Source organism: Protobothrops mucrosquamatus, unplaced genomic scaffold (genome assembly GCF_001527695.2).
Source record: "Protobothrops mucrosquamatus isolate PMUCROS unplaced genomic scaffold, P.Mucros_1.0 scaffold415, whole genome shotgun sequence".
Taxonomy (NCBI): domain Eukaryota; kingdom Metazoa; phylum Chordata; class Lepidosauria; order Squamata; family Viperidae; genus Protobothrops; species Protobothrops mucrosquamatus.
In genome coordinates, this window is record NW_015386744.1 from 221,844 (window position 1) to 239,813 (window position 17,970).

The window sequence follows — 17,970 nt, forward strand, 5'->3', positions numbered from 1 at the left end:
CAGTTAATGCTGAATGCGATCAGGAATTAATAAGAGCAGCAACAACTATCAAAGCTTGTAAAACAAATGGATGAGAAGAGAAATGAAAAACCCGCAAGGCTTTACAATCGCAAGACAGGCAAAGCTTGACAAAAAACAAATTCCACTATACAGACTTTTATTAAACAGAGAAAATGGCTTGTTTTATTAAAAACAGTAGAACCATTCATTTAAACTGAATGACTAGAAACACTTAGCATGATTTTTAAAGAGGCATGAAACAGCCACAACTTCTGAGTTACAAGAGAAGATGGGGCGGTTTAGGCCACTGAACAAGTCAGGAAAGTTTCTCTTAAAAATCAAAATGTAGTTAAGAATTAACAAGTTCACACAGTATATTAAACACTATACTGTTAAAGGCTGAGGGGGTGAGGGTGAAGGGTTGTTTTAAAAGTATTGTTTTCTTCAACTCAAATAAAGCAGACAGTGTTACTAAAAATGACTTACTGGGAACGGGGAAAAAGGAAGGAGCTACAGGAAACTGTCTAAAGGAATGTACTTATAAATTACGCAATGCGATCCAAACGTACGTCAATTTCTCTGCCACTGATTTTTATGCCGTTCATTATTCTACAGGCTTTTTCTGCCGTTTCTGGCGAGTCAAATCTGACTGTTCCACAGCCTTTCGATTTTCCATTCTCCATTTTTATTTCTGCAAACATTACATGACCTGAAAAGTTAAAGCTCAGTTTAGCCAACCATGTGCAGATAGAAGTCCTATTACCATCAATTATTATTATTTTTTTTTAAAAAAAAATCGAGTTTACCCACTCTGGGAAAGTTAGGGTTATTGACGCAAAGGGTTAAACTATGCAGACAAGATTAAATTATCTAACAGCTTTTGTTATGCCATAGTATATGAGACAGTGTAGTCACACTGAAGGATTGCCAATGCTTACAGTATACCTCAAGTCTTGCTCATGCCACCTCCTTTAATCCCCCCATCCCTTTTGATTGGCTCCATATTTCCTCTTTATCTTCCCTGGATTCTTCACTTCAAAGCAAATATTGTTTCTACAGTTAGTTTGTTATGCAGTTGATAATAGATTTTGGTTGTACACTTGGGACTTTTTACTTTTTTAAGTAAAATGGAGCTGAAATATTTTAGTTCACATTAAGGCTCTTTAATGTTTCGGTCACTGGGGTACATCTAAATAATAACACCTATGGATTTGCTGAACTAAATTTAGGTTTGAGTAATGTTAAATACTTTTCAATATTGTGAGCCAGAATTTAAGGCACTGCTTATAAATAAAATAAGAACAAGGTAAAACAGGCCCTCTTGGGGCACTTTTAGTTGATCTAGTTAAGCCCCCATTCACATTAAGAAAGAAAAACAGAAACCAGGTTTAAAAAAAAAACAGAAAGCATGTCTTAAAACTATATACAAATATCACCTTATGAAGAACACATGTGAAAAATCTTGCTTTTTATATTTTTACTGCAGAATACAAAGGACATAGTGACTTTTTTGCTTTTTAAGGTTTTAGAACGAACAGATAACATATTTTTCTAGTAAAATGCTACTAAATATAAAATAAACGTATTTAAAGCTATTCGTGTTTATATATATATACCAAAACAAGTTTTTAGCTACAGGTTACAACATATTGAAGAAAGCAGACCTCTTTAATAAGTAAATAAATTGCATGTTAAGTCTTTTGGCAGAAATTGCAAAATCATTTTTCTCTTTGTGCAAGTTTTCAAACCATACAAAAAACCCTGACCTTTTGAGAAAAAAAGTAAGAGAACCCCTACCCCCTTTAAAATTAAAAAACAGTATTTGTTCTGAACCTGAATTCAATTTAAAACTAAATAAATGTTAACTTATCTATTGAACGGAACATAAAAAGATTATGCCCCCTCCCAAAGTTTTTCCCACCAGATGTTTGTATTTCATGTCAAAAGCTAAATTGTTACAATATTCAGATGTATCTAAAAAAGGTCTTATCAAATGTAAGGTTTTTCCATGGCATCCAACTGCATTTACAGCCACCACTAAGCTAATAAAGTTTTAAACCTAACTAATTTATAAATAAGCCATTAACAGCATAATTTGCATACTATGCTATGCAAAAAACAAACCATGCTATAGATTAGCATTATCCATGAAACATATTTACGGTATTTCAAGTACTATGGATTATTGCAATGTAACTAAACCCAGTCAAAGTCTGAATCATAGTTTGAAAAACCTCAGTTTGGGCAATCACATCTGGATCAACAAACTATAATTTAGGGTACTGTACTACCCTTTGAAATCACAGTGATAGCCCAGGGCCTGATCTCTGCAAATACATCTGGCCCATAATTCATGGCCTAAAGGAATCTTGTGTTGCGTCTTCCAAGTCCCTGTTCCTCAAATATCAGAAAGGGATTCAAAGCTTTTCAAGAGGGACAGTTCTTCTCAAACATGCACTTCAAGGGAAGACAACATCCCAAGATGCCCGCGCATGGGCCCTCATTTTTTTTTTCCAGCATCAAGGCAGACATCAAGAGGCTCCACAGAAGAGAAGAGAGGAATGGATCAGAAAGCCACCGATGCACACATTTGCTGTGGCTTGTTATTTCTGAGAGGCAGCCTTATTTGTGCCTAATACTTACCACACTGGCTGAATTTTTCCTTAAGCTTCTGCCAGGTCAAGTCAAAAGGAAGCTGAAATGAAGATAAGCATAGAGTAGTAACCTTCAGGAGAAAAAGCGGGAGAATTATGCTGCTCATTGGTTTGAATTCAGAGGCTTACATTTCTGACAAATATTTGGTTGCCTTTGGTGCCTACTCGGTCTCTCACACCACTTCCCATGGGGCCAGGCACAAATCCTCGATCCATATCAATGTTTCTCTCCAGGCCGCTTCCCATGGTGGGTCCCATCCGATCGAAACTGGTACTCATCCGATCCATCCCCATCCCCATCCCCATTCCACCGGTCATGCTATTCATGCCACTTATTCCGCTACCTGCAAAGACAGAGAAGAACAGAGGGAGGAAGAGTGAGTCTTCTAGAATCTCGGGGGGGGGGGGGAGAGAAAAATCAAGTGGAATTGATTGGTTTTTGTTTTGTTTTTTTTGCAAAGGGAAAGGCAGAGGCATTTCAGTAGAGGGAGCTAAGTAGTTCTTGTCAATTGCACTGACTAGTGAATAGTACCTTCTATTGGTTTTTCTATTATTATTCAATTATGTCTGATTCTCAAGAGACTTCCTGAACAAGCCCCTGCCATCACCTCCTTCCTTAGGACGGAGAGAAACTGACTGGCTCAATATCACCCAGCTGGCTTTGTATCCACGACGGGATTAGAATTCTAGCCTGCTGCCTTAACCATTACACCAAATTGGTTCTCTATAGAGATGTCAGGCAGATCCTGCTACACGTAGAGAGGCCAACCTTATCAATTCCCTACCTCCCACCTTCCATTCCATCTTTCTAGTTGGCTGCCATCAGTGCGTGGCCCAAGGAAATGGAAGTTGCCAAACACGGCAAGGTTGAATCTCAACCCAATCTGTCTCTACTGGTCCATGATTAGGAATAATTTCAATTGTCATTGCTCTCTAGCTAGTGAAAGCCGCAGCTTTATTATAAACTCATTAAATCATACAACAATCTACCAATTCCAGAAAAGAGGCTCACTCCATACGACAGTGATGGCGAACCTTTTAGAGACTGAGTGCCCAAACTGCAACCCAAAACCCACTTATGCATCGTCGAGTGCCAGGTGAGTGTGACCCATTGAGTGGGCGTGGCCCATTGGGTGGGTGTGGCTGAAGTGGTAACAGCAGACTGGGTGGGACTAAAAAGTTCAATCAATCAATTCCAACTTTGCAAGACCTTTTTTTTTCCCCACAAGAAGTTGAAATTGACTGATGAATCTTTTTTTTTTTTTTTGGCACATGGCGGTGGAGGCCTAAAGCGAAAAAGGTTTATAAAACCCAGCTGAAGGCCTAGGACTGGGGCGACAGCGCGTGTGCCCACAGAGAGGGCTCCGAGTGCCGCCTCTGGCACCCGTGCCATAGGTTCGCCACCACTGCCATAGGATGTTATTACTTAGCTTACAGCAGCCTTCCAGATATTCTAGTTGTTCTGCAGCTGGGGGTCAGACATCATCACAGCATGCTAAAAATGCATACTATAATTTAGGCCTCTCAGTCTGGGTGCCTGCTATTTGCTCAATGCAGGAAAGGACCGTATCTTAGTGAAACTGCACAGCCTTCAGATTCAATCTCTAAGATCCAGATGTAAAAGTCTCAGATTCAATCTCTAAGATCCAGATGTAAATGTCTCAGATTCAATCTCTAACATCTGGTTAGACATAAAGCCAGGTCCCTTTGTCCTTTTTTTTATGAAAAAGCACGGGTTTTCCAAAAATAAAGCATAATGGTTCTCATGAGCATGGAGCTGTCAATACATAAAGCCCTCAAGGAAAGAGAACGAGAGTATTTCCAGCACGGGTGACGGCACACAATCACAACTGCAGCGCAACGCATTAACGCACAGCCATTTCATTTATCGAACAGCCATACAATGACAACTCAGTGAATCTTCCTTTTACAAATATAAGCCTCCCATGTAATTTAGATGCATCTGAAGTATCATACAGCTAGAATATTTTTTTTCCCCCCTAGATCCACCTTAAATGCTAAGAAGCCTTTCTACAACTGGATTTATGCTTTGTTGGAAGGGATCAACCTACTCATTCCAGATCCTACTGGGCCCATATTAGAAGCTCCCATGCCTCCTGCAAAACCACCAACCATTGCACCACCTAAATGAGGATAGAAGAAAATGAAGTTACATAAATCCATTTCACTTAAAAGCNGGGGGGGGGGGGGGGGGGGGGGGGGGGAATTAAGTGGAATTGATTGGGGTTTTTTTTTTGCAACGGGGAAAGCAGAGGCATGTCAGTAGAGGGAGCTAAGTAGTTCTTGTCAATTGCACTAACGAATAGTACTTCTAGGGCAGTGGTTCTCAACCTGTGGGTCGGGACCCCATTTGGGGTCGATCGACCATTTCACGGGGGGTCACCAAGCAAGGCTGTCCGCCATTTTTTTTGTCCGCCATTTTTTTCCCCTTTTCCGGTGGGTGCCTTACCTCCCTTGGGCTGGGCCAGCTGGTGGTCGGCCTGTTTTGTCTCTGCCGCTTGCCAGCTACGCCTCGGCCAGCGCAGGGGGCGGAACCACGCATGCGCGGCGCTCCCGGGCAGGGAAAGTCCTCGACTTACGACCGGTTTAGTCCTCAACTTACGACCGGTTTAGTCCTCGACTTACGACCGGTTGGGGTCGCGGCATTAAAAAGGTTGAGAACCACTGTTCTAGGGCTTTTTCTATTATTATTCAATTATGTCTGATTCTCAAGAGACTTCCTTAACAAGCCCCTGCAGTTTTCTGGAAAAGGGTTTTCAGAAGTGATTGCCATCACCTCCTTCCTTAGGACGGAGAGAAACTGACTGGCTCAATATCACCCAGCTGGCTTTGTATCCACGACGGGATTAGAATTCTAGCCTACTGCCTTAACCATTACACCAAATTGGTTCTCTAGAAATGTCAGACAGATCCTGCTACACATAGAGAGGCCAACCTTATCAATTCCCTACCTCCCACCTTCCATTCCATCTTTCTAGTTGGCTGCCATCAGTGCGTGGCCCAGGGAAATGGAAGTTGCCAAACACTGCAAGGTTGAATCTCAACCCAATCTGTCTCTACTGGTCCATGATTAGGAATAATTTCAATTGTCATTGCTCTATATAGCTAGTGAAAGCCGCAACTTTATTATAAACTCATTAAATCATACAACAATCTACCGATTCCAGAAAAGAGGCTCACTCCATAGGATGTTATTACTTAGCTTACAGCAGCCTTCCAGATATTCTAGTTGTTCTGCAGCTGGGGGTCAGACATCATCACAGCATGCTAAAAATGCATACTATAATTTAAGCCTCTCCGTCTGGGTGCCTGCTATTTGCTCAATGCAGGAAAGGACCGTATCTTAGTGAAACTGCACAGCCTTCAGATTCAATCTCTAAGATCCAGATGTAAAAGTCTCAGATTCAATCTCTAAGATCCAGATGTAAAAGTCTCAGATTCAATCTCTAACATCTGGTTAGATATAAAGCCAGGTTCCTTTGTCCTTTTTTTATGAAAAAGCACAGGTTTTCCAAAAATAAAGCATAATGGTTCTCATGAGCATGGAGCTGTCAATACATAAAGCCCTCAAGGAAAGAGAACGAGAGTATTTCCAGCACGGGTGACGGCACACAATCACAACTGCAGCGCAACGCATTAACGCACAGCCATTTCATTTATCGAACAGCCATACAATGACAACTCAGTGAATCTTCCTTTTACAAATATAAGCCTCCCATGTAATTTAGATGCATCTATTTATTTATTTATTTATTTATTTTATTTATTTAATTACATTTATATCTGAAGTATCATACAGCTAGAATATTTTTTTTTTCCCTAGATCCACCTTAAATGCTAAGAAGCCTTTCTACAACTGGATTTATGCTTTGTTGGAAGGGATCAACCTACTCATTCCAGATCCTACTGGGCCCATATTAGAAGCTCCCATGCCTCCTGCAAAACCACCAACCATTGCACCACCTAAATGAGGATAGAAGAAAATGAAGTTACATAAATCCATTTCACTTAAAAGCTAGGGAATTTTTCCAAACTTCTGGGGGGTCTTATAAGCGTCCACATACTTTGTCTGAGTATATTATTCAAATAGATCTAAGTTTTTTTAAAAATTGGGGAAATACCACAAGAGAAGATCCGCTACAATTATTCTGACATATCAATTAAATAGTCTGTGAGGCTGTTAAGCAGCAAAAGCACCTCCTAAGATTAAAAAAAATCAGGCTTCTGTCTTAGTTGCATTGTTTCAAAAATATGGTACAAATGAGATCCTGCATCGTGTCCCTCTCTGGAATGAAAGCACAATTTTATTTTTTTGGTAAGAAAACTATACTGAGAAGAGAGATAAAAGAAAGATTTTGAGTATGAAGTGGCATCATGCTCATTTGTGAAAATGACTTGCTTGCTCCATGCTGGATATTACATTCTTGGGGGGGGGATTGGTTGCCCAAAGCCATACCCATTCTCCCAAAAGTGTCTCCAAAACCACGACTCAAGGCCATATCGCTTCGGCCAAAGTCTCTGTCAAGGGTTCCTCCCATGCCACCACGGAACATTTCTGCAAGGAAAAAACAGCATTCAGTGCTTCTTTGATCCCTGAGATACGCACAAATCACAGTTCAGATGCTCCGATAGTACGAATCGCTCTTCAGAGCTGGTCGCTGGGAGAATGAAAAACTAATTAGCTGACTACTGTAAAATGGCTAAGGAACTCAGCTGCTGTGTATATTTATTTTGGATGTTTTGTTTTTAAAATGGTTTTTATTGCTTTAATTGTTCTTGTGAAATTGTAAGCCGCCCAGTCATTGAGATGGACAGCTATAGAAAATGAATGAATGAATGAATGAATGAACGAATCAATCAATCAATGTGAATGAGAAACCTCTCAAACATCGGACAGCTCTGTAAGAGGATTACTGAAGCTTATTTTTCACAGAATTTTTTTAATTAAGAAGGCAGCCCACTTTTATATCGTTTATTGGACAAAACTCAGCAGCACTTTTTCGTGCGGCTGCTGATAAAAACAGGATCGCCAACGTCCGATAACGGATATGGCACCAGAAGAAGAAGAAGCCATAATAGCCCATTTTTTAAAAAAAGTTTACTTTGAAGAATAGGCTGGTTGAATAGGCTGGAAGAATAGCATGTAAAACAAAGCTAAACTTACCTCCCATCCCAGCAGCCATGCCTGTTCCCATGCCGCCACTCATTCCGCTAGCAATGTTCCCTCTGAAGTCATCTACGCTTCCCATTCCTAGGAAGATTTTACCTTTAACAATATCGCCCGATAGCTTAACATTTTGTATTGTAATGAATAAATGTTTACCTACCTCCCAGGCGGCTGACTCCACCAAATCCTCCCATGTTCGCCATGCCTTTCATGCCACCAAATCCACCAACACCTGAACCGTAAGTGAAGAGCTCTTTATGAATGCCATTAACATTTACACAGAAATAAAGAACAGGTGAACGTACCTACCTCCACTCATTCTATTCATTCCTCCAAAACCTGGTCCATCGACGCCCATTCCTTAAAATAGATGAAAGGAATCGTTGCAGAACTACAGCTTTTTTTTCTTTATTTAGCATAGGTCAACAGGAATTTATAATGTAGCAAATAGATATATCTCTTTCCTTCCTCTCTTCCTCCCTCCGTCTCTATTAACTGGCAATAAAGTAACTGTTAATCTAGATTGATATTGAATTTTAAAAGCTGGATGTCCAAAGCATAGAATTGGGAAGATTATAGCTATTTGAGGGGGAAGAGTACCATAAAAGGTGTCAGCATCTACTTTTTTCCCTTTTACCTTCCTCTAAGTTAAGAGACCTAACACATCAGTCTACATTTGTTGTTAGTTGCGAAGTCGTGTCCGACCCATCGCGACCCCATGGACAACGTTCCTCCAGGCCTTCCTGTCCTCTACCCTCTTCTGGAATCTATTTAAGCTCATGAGTCTACATTTAGCACCTTCTATAAAAGTCCAGATAGTTCCCTGCTTGTCTCAAGATCAAAAAGAGGAAGTTTACTAACCTCCTGGAGTCACGTTCCCCATTCCACTCCCCATGCTCAGTTGGGTGGCACTTATTGGCTGTCCCCCAGGACCAAGTCCCATTCCGATCCCTCCGAGTCCACCTTCAAAAGCAAAAAAAAAAATATCTCCGTTAATTTTAAGGGCTTATGATTGCTCCAGGATGGTACTGTAGCCACATAGACTTGAAGACAAAGCTACTTTCTGAAGAGTGAATTGGTATCCAAAGACATATTAGTAAACAGCAAAGAAAAGGACCATACTCACGGGGTAACTGAGGTGTCTTGCTATCTGCTGCACGGAAATCATCATGAGGAATGGATTTGTCATCCTAAAAGCAAGCCAAGGCTTTTGAGTAACGGTTCCATGGCTGGGAGCCCCCCGTGGGAAAAGCAGAAAGGCACAACTCACCATTTTCACATGCATGGGTCTGTCAAAGAGGAACTGCCTATTGAACATTGCTGAGCGCACCGTCAAGGATCCTTGCTTTTAAAAGTGAGAGATATTCAACCGAAAGCCATCTTTCTCTCATATTTACACTGTGGTACATAATATACATGAGCTATCACCAATCACTGGTACGTTCATTAGCATCAAATGGCACTACAGGGGTGGGCAGAGCAAGGGAAAAACTAGATTTGATTTCATTAACATTTATAAATAATTAAATATAGCTAATAAGATTCTGCCACCATGCATTTCATTAATAGTTGCTTTTTTCTTATTTAAAATTATGTTTTCAGTAGTTCTTGGGGGGGGGGCAGACTGTCCACCTCTCGTCTAATTTAACGATTCAATCTGCGCGCTGTTGCATATGCAAATTTCAGGCCAGTAGGAAGCACTGAACTGCATGTAAACATTGAGAATTCCTATCGATGGCACAAGAGCAGGTTAACGCCTTTTTAAAATGGTGCCTGTTTGCTGATTAAATAAAGCCACCTTTTTTTCAAGCACTAATTCAAATCAAGGCAGTGCACCACTTGTGCAGTTTCTTCAACTGCAGGAAAGCACTAAATTTCAACCCCGGTGTTTATAAAAGCTATTTTTTTGGGGGGGGGGGGGGGGGAAGATGTGAAGGAAAGTTGGGAATTCTGAGTTTCATTGTCAGCTTCCCTACATTTCATAATGCAAGCAGCGTCGCATCCCGTCTGACTACAAACACTTTCACCTAACAGAAAATAGTTATCTGAAAACTAATTATCAAAGAACAAAGCAATTTGGGTACCAACTACGTCACTGATTAAGTCTCCTTCAACCATAGTTTAAGAGAAGTATTACCAGAACACTTTTCTTATATACAGCAGTGGCCCATTGAAACAATAGCTTGTGAACATCATAAATTCTATTTATTTTCCGCATCATCTTCCTACTTTTGCCAACTCTTCTGTTCTTTTTTTCAAAAAGGTAGTAATTGCTACCACCAGGGCATAGCGAAAGAATTAATTAAATCACTAATAAACAGCTTTTACAGTTGGATTAGCGAAGTAGCTGGAATTAATACCCTGGGCTTCTTTGTTTTACTCAGATGATTAAGTTTTTCCCAAGCCAAACCAACTCTCAATCTCCCTGCTTGCCAATGCTCGGAAAATGATCAGGTATTAATTCAGGGTACATTACCAATTATGATTAAACTGGAAATCTAATTATCTGCTCAGATCAAGTATCAGAATCCCTCTCTAAAACAGTGATCCATTCCAAAAGTGCAGGAGTTTGGAATTTCAAGATGGTATTGAACCAGGACTTCAGATAGCATGGCCAACAATGAGGGATGCTGGTGAGTCACCGGTCCCCATCTATACAATTCCAGAAGAGAAAATACACAGTTTCTAAGCCACTACAAACTACTAGAATCTCTTAATAGCTGCCAATCTACCCCTACACCAATACTGCCAACAACAGATACCCTCCAGAATATAGAATCAATACTATAACTTCAATTACTGTACAAAAGCATGCTCTCTGTCAAAAAGACAAATAGCTGGCAGAGTTTACACGCAACCAAGCACTCTCTGAAGTCAAATATGGTAGAAACAACTTGCTTACACAGACTAAATTTGACAACATCGCTCTTTGATCAGATTCACTTGTGAGGATACATACTGCCTGAACAGCTTCAATGGACTGCTCGAAAGTCACGGTTCCCATCCCCCGACTTTTGCCGTCTTTGTCTTCTTTGATATCTGCACGTTTTACAGTTCCAGCAATGCTGAACACTTCTTTTAATTTCTTCCAGCCAACCTTAAAGTCAAGCTTAAAAAGACAACGCTTCCATATGAGACACGAACACAATTTTGCCTCTCCTAAAGAGAACGGTTGTTCATCATTCTGTTCATGCTCTCAACGCAACTGCACCTGTTCTTTCGTTTTTTTCAACAGGCTGATGAACAAAAGAAGCAACACCCCTCACTTCCCAAGGAAAAGTTATTAAAAATGCAAATAAGTATTAAAAACCCCATTATTCATTTCCCATTGGTTACGACGTCCGCATGAGCAATTCGTGAATTTTGAAAGCAGATTACAAAAACACGGAGCTAAAAATTCTTTTTAAAAAGATAGTAACTAAAATCTTAGAACTTGGGAGAAAGTCAAGACATACAAAGACAGCATCAAACGATATCCATCAATGGTTAACATCCCATTAAAATCAGCATGGCTTCCCTCACTTAATGATAACGTACTATAACAATTGCCTAGAAATTCTACTGCTTTTCTATACTCACATTGGCAACAAAAATGGTGGAGCCAAGCCTGCCAGCTTGTAGGTTGCTGATAATCTCAGGAGGAATGTTTGGGTTATTAAGGATGGAAGGCGGCAAATTCATTAAGCCAGGTGCGATATCTGGACCATGACTTCCTGTAAATGGCCCACTGCCACGCTGCAGTGCCCTGCGGGCATGCTCACCATCCAGATCCTACAAAATAGATAACAAAGAAAATAGGCATCAATTGATCCCCTATCAGTAGTAATAAATATTAAGACCATTTTAAATTCCATGAAACCTTCACAAAGCAGATAGCCTCCTTAGCAGGAGCAGCGGAAGAAACAAATAATTCATGTTGATAGACCTAGTTCCCTCACTTCTTTAAGTAGCCTTGAAAGATACATCATCCACTGTCACTTCTTATTGTGTTACTTAGCCCAAAGAACACCCAAAGTAGGTAAGTCAACTTAATATGTTTCTTCCAAACATCAAATTCAGTGTTTTAGCATCTGCTAATATCATCTGTAGAAGACATATTTCATGAAGGCAGAATTCATTCACTGAAGATAGTGACACCATATTCATTTCCACCCTGGTTCACAATTAGGCAGTCAAAAGATACACAAATTCAAGTCATATACTGTTTAAAACCATCATTCAACCAACTCTAGATTTAAAGCTTGTAAGTAAGTAGATATATTTCAAATCTTACAGAAGAAAATCAGTGGTGCTGGAACTTGCAAGTTTCGTTATTCAGGGGCCTGAGAATTTTCTTATGAAATCTTAATAAGGCTAGAACATATTGCATTACCATTTTTCAAAGAGAAGAGAAATGAGAACAGGTCTCATATATATTTGCAATTTTAAAAGAGAATTTGCACTTTTTGACATCTATTGCTTGTTTGCAGAAGTTTATTATTTCGCAAAATCTGTAACTCTATTCCAGTTTTATTTATTTTAGAAGAAACCCACTATGCTCTTAGTATTCTGCAGTAAAAATACAAACATACCTCTTTTATGTTAAGTGGTCTTCCATTAAGATCATATTTATTCATAGTCTCTAGTGCTTTCTTTACAAATTCTTCATCTTTGAATTCAACCACACTGGATTAAAAGAAATTAAATGCTTATTTATTTGTTTACTTTTCTTAATATCATAAATATTAAGAAAAAAAACATAAAATATACTTACCCACAGCCCTATATCCATGAGGTTTGTCAATGCAGGAAAGAACAGAAATAAATGAAAAATCAATTAGTAAATGTCATTGTTATACTAAGAGTTTAGATAAAATGAAGAATAAAGTCTGAATAAAGAACAGAAATTTTGGAGTGGGAAGGGCAGTTTTAACTAGAATTTATCCTACCTCCATTTACTCAAAACATTTTAGTTAATTTGAAAGGAAAAGAAGGTGTACATTCGATTTGTTTTATTTCAGATTCTTTCTACTAGGATTCTCTCAAGTCAAATCATATATATAGAATGTGGAAATGGCACATAGACAGCTTTATCCACACAAAAACAGAGGATATCCAATACTATCCCTGGACTGTTATCTTGAGGAATAATATTCAAATTTTCCAAAACATGTTGGCAATTATTAACAATTGTGGGTATTTTTGCCTTATTTAAAAAGAAACATTTGATTTTTAAAAAGTTACTCTTTAACCAGTTTTGGTTTTATTTATTATTTAATAAAAATTCCCAAGGGTCAAATGAAAATTACAGTTAAATAAAAATCTTAAGGGGGAGAAATAATCAAACACCAAACAGGTTTTTTTCAATTACATTGGAACCTGCATTACTCATATTCACAGAGCAGGCTCAGACTTACTATAGTTGGAACGTTTGACCCTTTTAAGAAGAAAGACACAAAGCAGCTTTAAACATTCTCTGCACAAAATTGTCTCCCTTGTTGCAGGTATCTCCTACCTAACAGCCAACTTCTTCCAAGTTTTTTTTAAAACCTAGACAAGTTCAATAATCCAAAATAGTCCTGCGCTCTTTAGGCTCATCAAAGTTTATACCCAGCCTCTAGTTAGAATGCTACTCTTAATTTATCATTTGGGTTTTTTCCAGTCTTCAACTTAAACACACTGAACACAACAGAAATCCTAAAGTGAGCTGCTGTTTTAAATTAATTAGGTAAATGCCATTTATTTAAAACACATGTTAAAAGGGCTTGTCCCTTGCATCCAACTACGCAAAATTTAAATAAAGGTTGACAAACTGTTATCTGATACAGAAACCTCTGTCTGTAATATCAATATTAAAAAAAATGAAACTTACTTTCCAGTTACTGGTACAAGTATTATACAAAAGTAAAACTGCTGAGGAACTTTAAACCTCTAGCAGATGTTTGCCCACGGCACTTACCCTTGATTTTCCTTCTGCATCCTTAAACAGCTCCACGTATGTAACCTCACCAACTACATAAGACATACAAAGGGAAAATACCAAGAGACAATGCATTTAAACACCAGTGTCTTTCTTTGCTGTGTCCCTGTGCACAACTCTACAAAGAAACACCTATTATTCACCAACAATCAAAACCAGACCAACATACCTCCTGTCAAGGGCTAAATAATTTAGCTAATTTTCAGGAATATGCAACAGCCACATTCTCAAAAGCTAGAAAAAACAACTATGTTTAACCTAATTCATACTATAGATCATATTTTGGCCAGTATGATATGGTTGGTGAACAAGTTCAGATATACAGATAGTCCCTTCACCTATCAATTAGAACATCAACAATAAACACTTTTCAGTGACATTTGTCATCCTGCTAACAACAGCTGTTTTAAGGTGACTTTCTCCCTGAATAACTTCAAATAGTAAAGAGGTTGCCTTCAATAGAATAACCAATTTACAAGAGTCAAAGAATTTCACAGCAAGCCACACACTTTCTAAAATAAAAGTTTCATTGCATAAAACCAATCATATAGTCACGTCACCTTACAACAGATACACCTAGCACAATTAAAGGTTTGTTTTGATTAAAATACCTAGAAACCAAAATATTCTTGGCATGATTTTGAAGCAATCGTATTTTCCCAGATTAAATACAAAAACTAGCTTTTGACATTTCGTGAGTTGAGATTTCACCTGTCCCAGACCTGCCCGTGGCAAGAAGTTTGAGAAATTCAAATAGTTCTGTCAAAACTACAACAGTAGTCACACACTTGATAGAGAGCTCCAGACAGACAAGTCATGGCAGAAGTGACAAGGCAGACAGAAATAATTCCACAGCCAGATTCCACCAAGGAAAAATACTGAGAAATCTTTTTGAGAGGTATCCTTTATCTTTCATACTTAGGAACACACTAAGTAGTGCTTGTATTCAGAACTATAGCGAGACATAACACACTCCCTTTAAAAGTTCATGAGAATTGGCATATTCACTACACTGTCTGCTGTTGTACTAGTATAGGAGAGTGGAGTCGTTCATTTACCAGACTGTCCTGCAATGCAAGTGTCTCCAGTGAAAGAAAAAAGGGGGAAACAGACATATGAAGCAGAAGTTGGAAAGGACACACCAAATTTGCATGATTTTATAATATTTCAGATACTTATGATTGTCCCTTTTTTGTGGAAGAAGATGGCAAGAAGTAAGTTACCTTTTTCTCTCATAAGATCTTTAATGGACTGCCATTTCATGTCATATGGGATGTTGCTAATGAATACTCTATTGTGATTAACAGTCTTCTTTTCCCCGGTGCCTGCACTCTTTTCCTTTGTATATGGATGAAATCTATTCCTGTGTCCAAGAGATGGGATTGCCTTTGGTTTTGAAATATACTTTGCTTTCGCTGGTAGGGTCTCATCTTTTCCTGCTTCATCATTTTCCCTGCATTTGAAAAGAACAAAACGTTATGTTGGCTTTGGAATGTAGGATGCTTGCTTTCTCAACCTTGCTACCTTTAAGGTGCCTGCATAAACCCCCTAAACATGAACAAAATTCTCAGAACTATGAGACCCTGCTGCGTTCCAGTTATACTGCACCAAGTGGTCATATAAGTCCTCTTTGAATCTTCTCACTCAACACGAACAAGACTTAAATGATAGATGTATACAAGGATGCAATTTTCCATTTTTCATATGAATGCAGTGCCTCTTAAGGTCAGATACTTGAAATTCTACCAGATGTATTTGTATCTGCACTCTCTTATGTTTTTATGAAGAGCTGCCACATTAATGAATCCAGATTGTAACTGCACATGAATGTATGAAACATATGAAAACACATGAAGCAAAACCAAAGTATATGTCTAAATATCAGAGGCTGACATGCTCAGATGCATCCTTACTTGTTTTAAAAGATCAAATGAGTTGTTTGCAAAGCTAAATTATCTTCTATGAAACTATCACTCTAAGAGCAAGCTGAGGGACAGAGTTATTGCCAAAACTAGGTAGAAAACATAGTTCTCCTAGGAACTATGCAGATAGTCAGATAATTGCTTTGCTTTCCAATAGACTGGAGAGCTGCAAACACCCTTTTACAACAACAAATGTATTAATTAGCACAAGACTCCTACAAATGGTCCTATAGCCCAGAGTTTTTCACAGCAGCTCATCAGATAGGAAGCTTACAAGAACGACGGAAAGATGGAGTTATGTACTATAATTGTATCAGATGTTTGATACAGCTATCACAGGAATATCTTGTAATTCAAATGGCTACTTGCATCTTATAATACTGAATGCCATCTAATTATTGATGGATAAAATGCCACTTGTTTTCTTTGTACTGTACTGCTGATCAGTTGCACTGCAGAAAAATGTTGACATTATAGAAGTGAGAAGACAAAACCCTTTACTATTCATGATTATCCAGTGAGATAGGGAATGGGGAGGTCAAAAGGACGCAGATATCCACATTCTACCTAATTATAACAATCCTGCATCAATTGGACATGTGCAAGTTCCTTCAGACCCTTCTAAGGGCAGGGTGGCTTGCTTTGTTACCTGTGGGAATCCATCCAGAATAAGGCTGAAAAACAATGGCAGGAGGTTAAAGCTTCTGCCAAAATAAAAATAAAAGAGGCTGAAAAAGGTAAATATTTTGGTTTACAATCTGCAACCTTCTACACAGTTTTAATTAAGACCAGTCAGTCAACACTATCCCACTGCAGGCTGGTTCAACCGGGGCTATCATGGACGATCAGGCTGCTTCTTCCATAGGGCAAGTCCTGGGCTGTAGAGCAATGGCCACAGGGTATGCAATTTTTTTTTCCTTGCTGCTTTTTACAATCTACTTGAGTCTGCAAACAATGGCAGGATCAGGAGGAGGAGGGGAGGCGCTGTGGCCCTCCAGCATTTTTGCTCCAATCTCTACCCCCCCCCCCCGTTTTAAGAGGCTAGGCAGGTTGGCTGAGCCCTTATCAACTCAGGAGGGCCAAGGACCAAGGGGCAGCGCAATGGTGAACAGAATGTGAAGGATGTGTGTATATAATGTTCTTATTTGTGTGTACTGTGCACAGCACTTAATTTCACTGTGCATTATACTTGTGTGTAGTGTGCACAGCACTTAATTTCACTGTGCATTATACTTGTGTGTAGTGTGCACAGCACTTAATTTCACTGTGCATTATACAATGACAATAAAGACATTCTATTCTATAAGCTCCCCCCCCCTTCTATAAGCTCAATAAACTTGACTCCCCTTTCAAGGGTGCCAAAGGCTGCCCGGTAACAGGCCCCCACGTCTGAATCGGGACTGTCCCTCTTTCCTCCGCTTAGGGCAGCCCCCGAAGAGGCTTCCTCACCACGATGGCCCCTTTTTTAAAAGCAGCCTGCCTTGCCTGTCTTCTCCCACCACGAAGAAACTCCCTCCCCCCCCCCACACAGGCGAATTAAGAGGAAAAATCCAGGCGCCTGCCCTCAGCCTCCTCCGGGGCGGGAGGGGGGGGGAACCGGCAGAGCTCCGCTCCTCCAACCCCTCGCCGCGCGGCCTAGGCGGCCCGCCGCATCCCCGTCCTCAAGTAGCGGCTTCGGGCCCGGCGCCACGCCCCCTTCCCGGCCAAGACCCGCGGAGCGCGAGCGAGTGCGTCTGCGCATGCGCATGCGCGAATCTCTCTCTCTCTCTCTCTCCCCTCCTCCCCCCCTCCCCGCTCGGCGGGCGCGCGCGTACATTTTCACCCCGTTTGTGCTCCCGCCGCCCTCGCCGCCGCTCTCGGCCAGGCCCGCTTCTTCCTCCTGCTGCCGGTCGTGGTCGTTGACGGCGGCCTCCTCGGCCTCTCCTATCGGCGGCGGCGCGGCCGAGCCGGCCTCGTACTTGTCATCCTCCGCCATTTCCTCAGCCGTGTATGAAAGCGGGACGCGGGCAGAGACAGACCGCCGCCTCCTCCTCCTCCTTTCAGCCCCTCAGCCGCCCGCTCGCTCGCTCCGCAGCGACTGCGCCGTGCTCTCGCGAGAACGGAAACACCGCGGGAACGGGGAAGAGAAACCCGGCTGCCAGGGAGCGAGACGGGGCCTGCCCCGTTACTATGGCGACAAGGACTCTTTCAGCCATCTCCCGCCTTGAAGAAGAGGGAGTGCCTCGCGCCGTCAGCTGTTCGAATCCC

At 40.5% G+C, this 17,970-nt stretch overlaps 1 protein-coding gene across 1 annotated transcript; it reads right to left on the minus strand.

The window, feature by feature from the left end:
- Positions 1–144: 144 nt before the first annotated feature.
- On the minus strand, positions 145–17,698 carry MYEF2 (myelin expression factor 2). The gene is made up of 18 exons (XM_015816210.2): positions 17,538–17,698; positions 15,025–15,254; positions 13,781–13,833; positions 12,596–12,603; positions 12,414–12,507; positions 11,422–11,613; positions 10,798–10,951; positions 9,113–9,162; positions 8,969–9,032; positions 8,704–8,805; positions 8,152–8,202; positions 8,003–8,074; positions 7,840–7,926; positions 7,132–7,230; positions 6,567–6,638; positions 2,784–2,998; positions 2,644–2,695; positions 145–709 (listed from the first exon to the last, which is right to left on the minus strand). Exons 1-18 carry the CDS (start codon positions 17,696–17,698, stop codon positions 546–548), a joined length of 1,920 nt encoding a protein of 639 aa, XP_015671696.2. The 3' UTR covers positions 145–545.
- Between the last annotated feature and the right edge of the window lie 272 nt (positions 17,699–17,970).

What these genes read in the sequence shown, in the direction of transcription:
- MYEF2 (XM_015816210.2), bottom strand. Translation starts at nt 17,698, where the DNA reads ATGGCGGAGGATGACAAGTACGAGGCCGGCTCGGCCGCGCCGCCGCCG. An exon ending in GACCACTTAACATAAAAGAG is followed by an intron (nt 11,614 to 12,413) that starts GTATGTTTGTAT and finishes TCTATTTTGTAG; the next exon opens with GATCTGGATGGTGAGCATGC. An exon ending in CCCAGTAGGATCTGGAATGA is followed by an intron (nt 2,999 to 6,566) that starts GTAGGTTGATCC and finishes CTGTCTTTGCAG; the next exon opens with GTAGCGGAATAAGTGGCATG.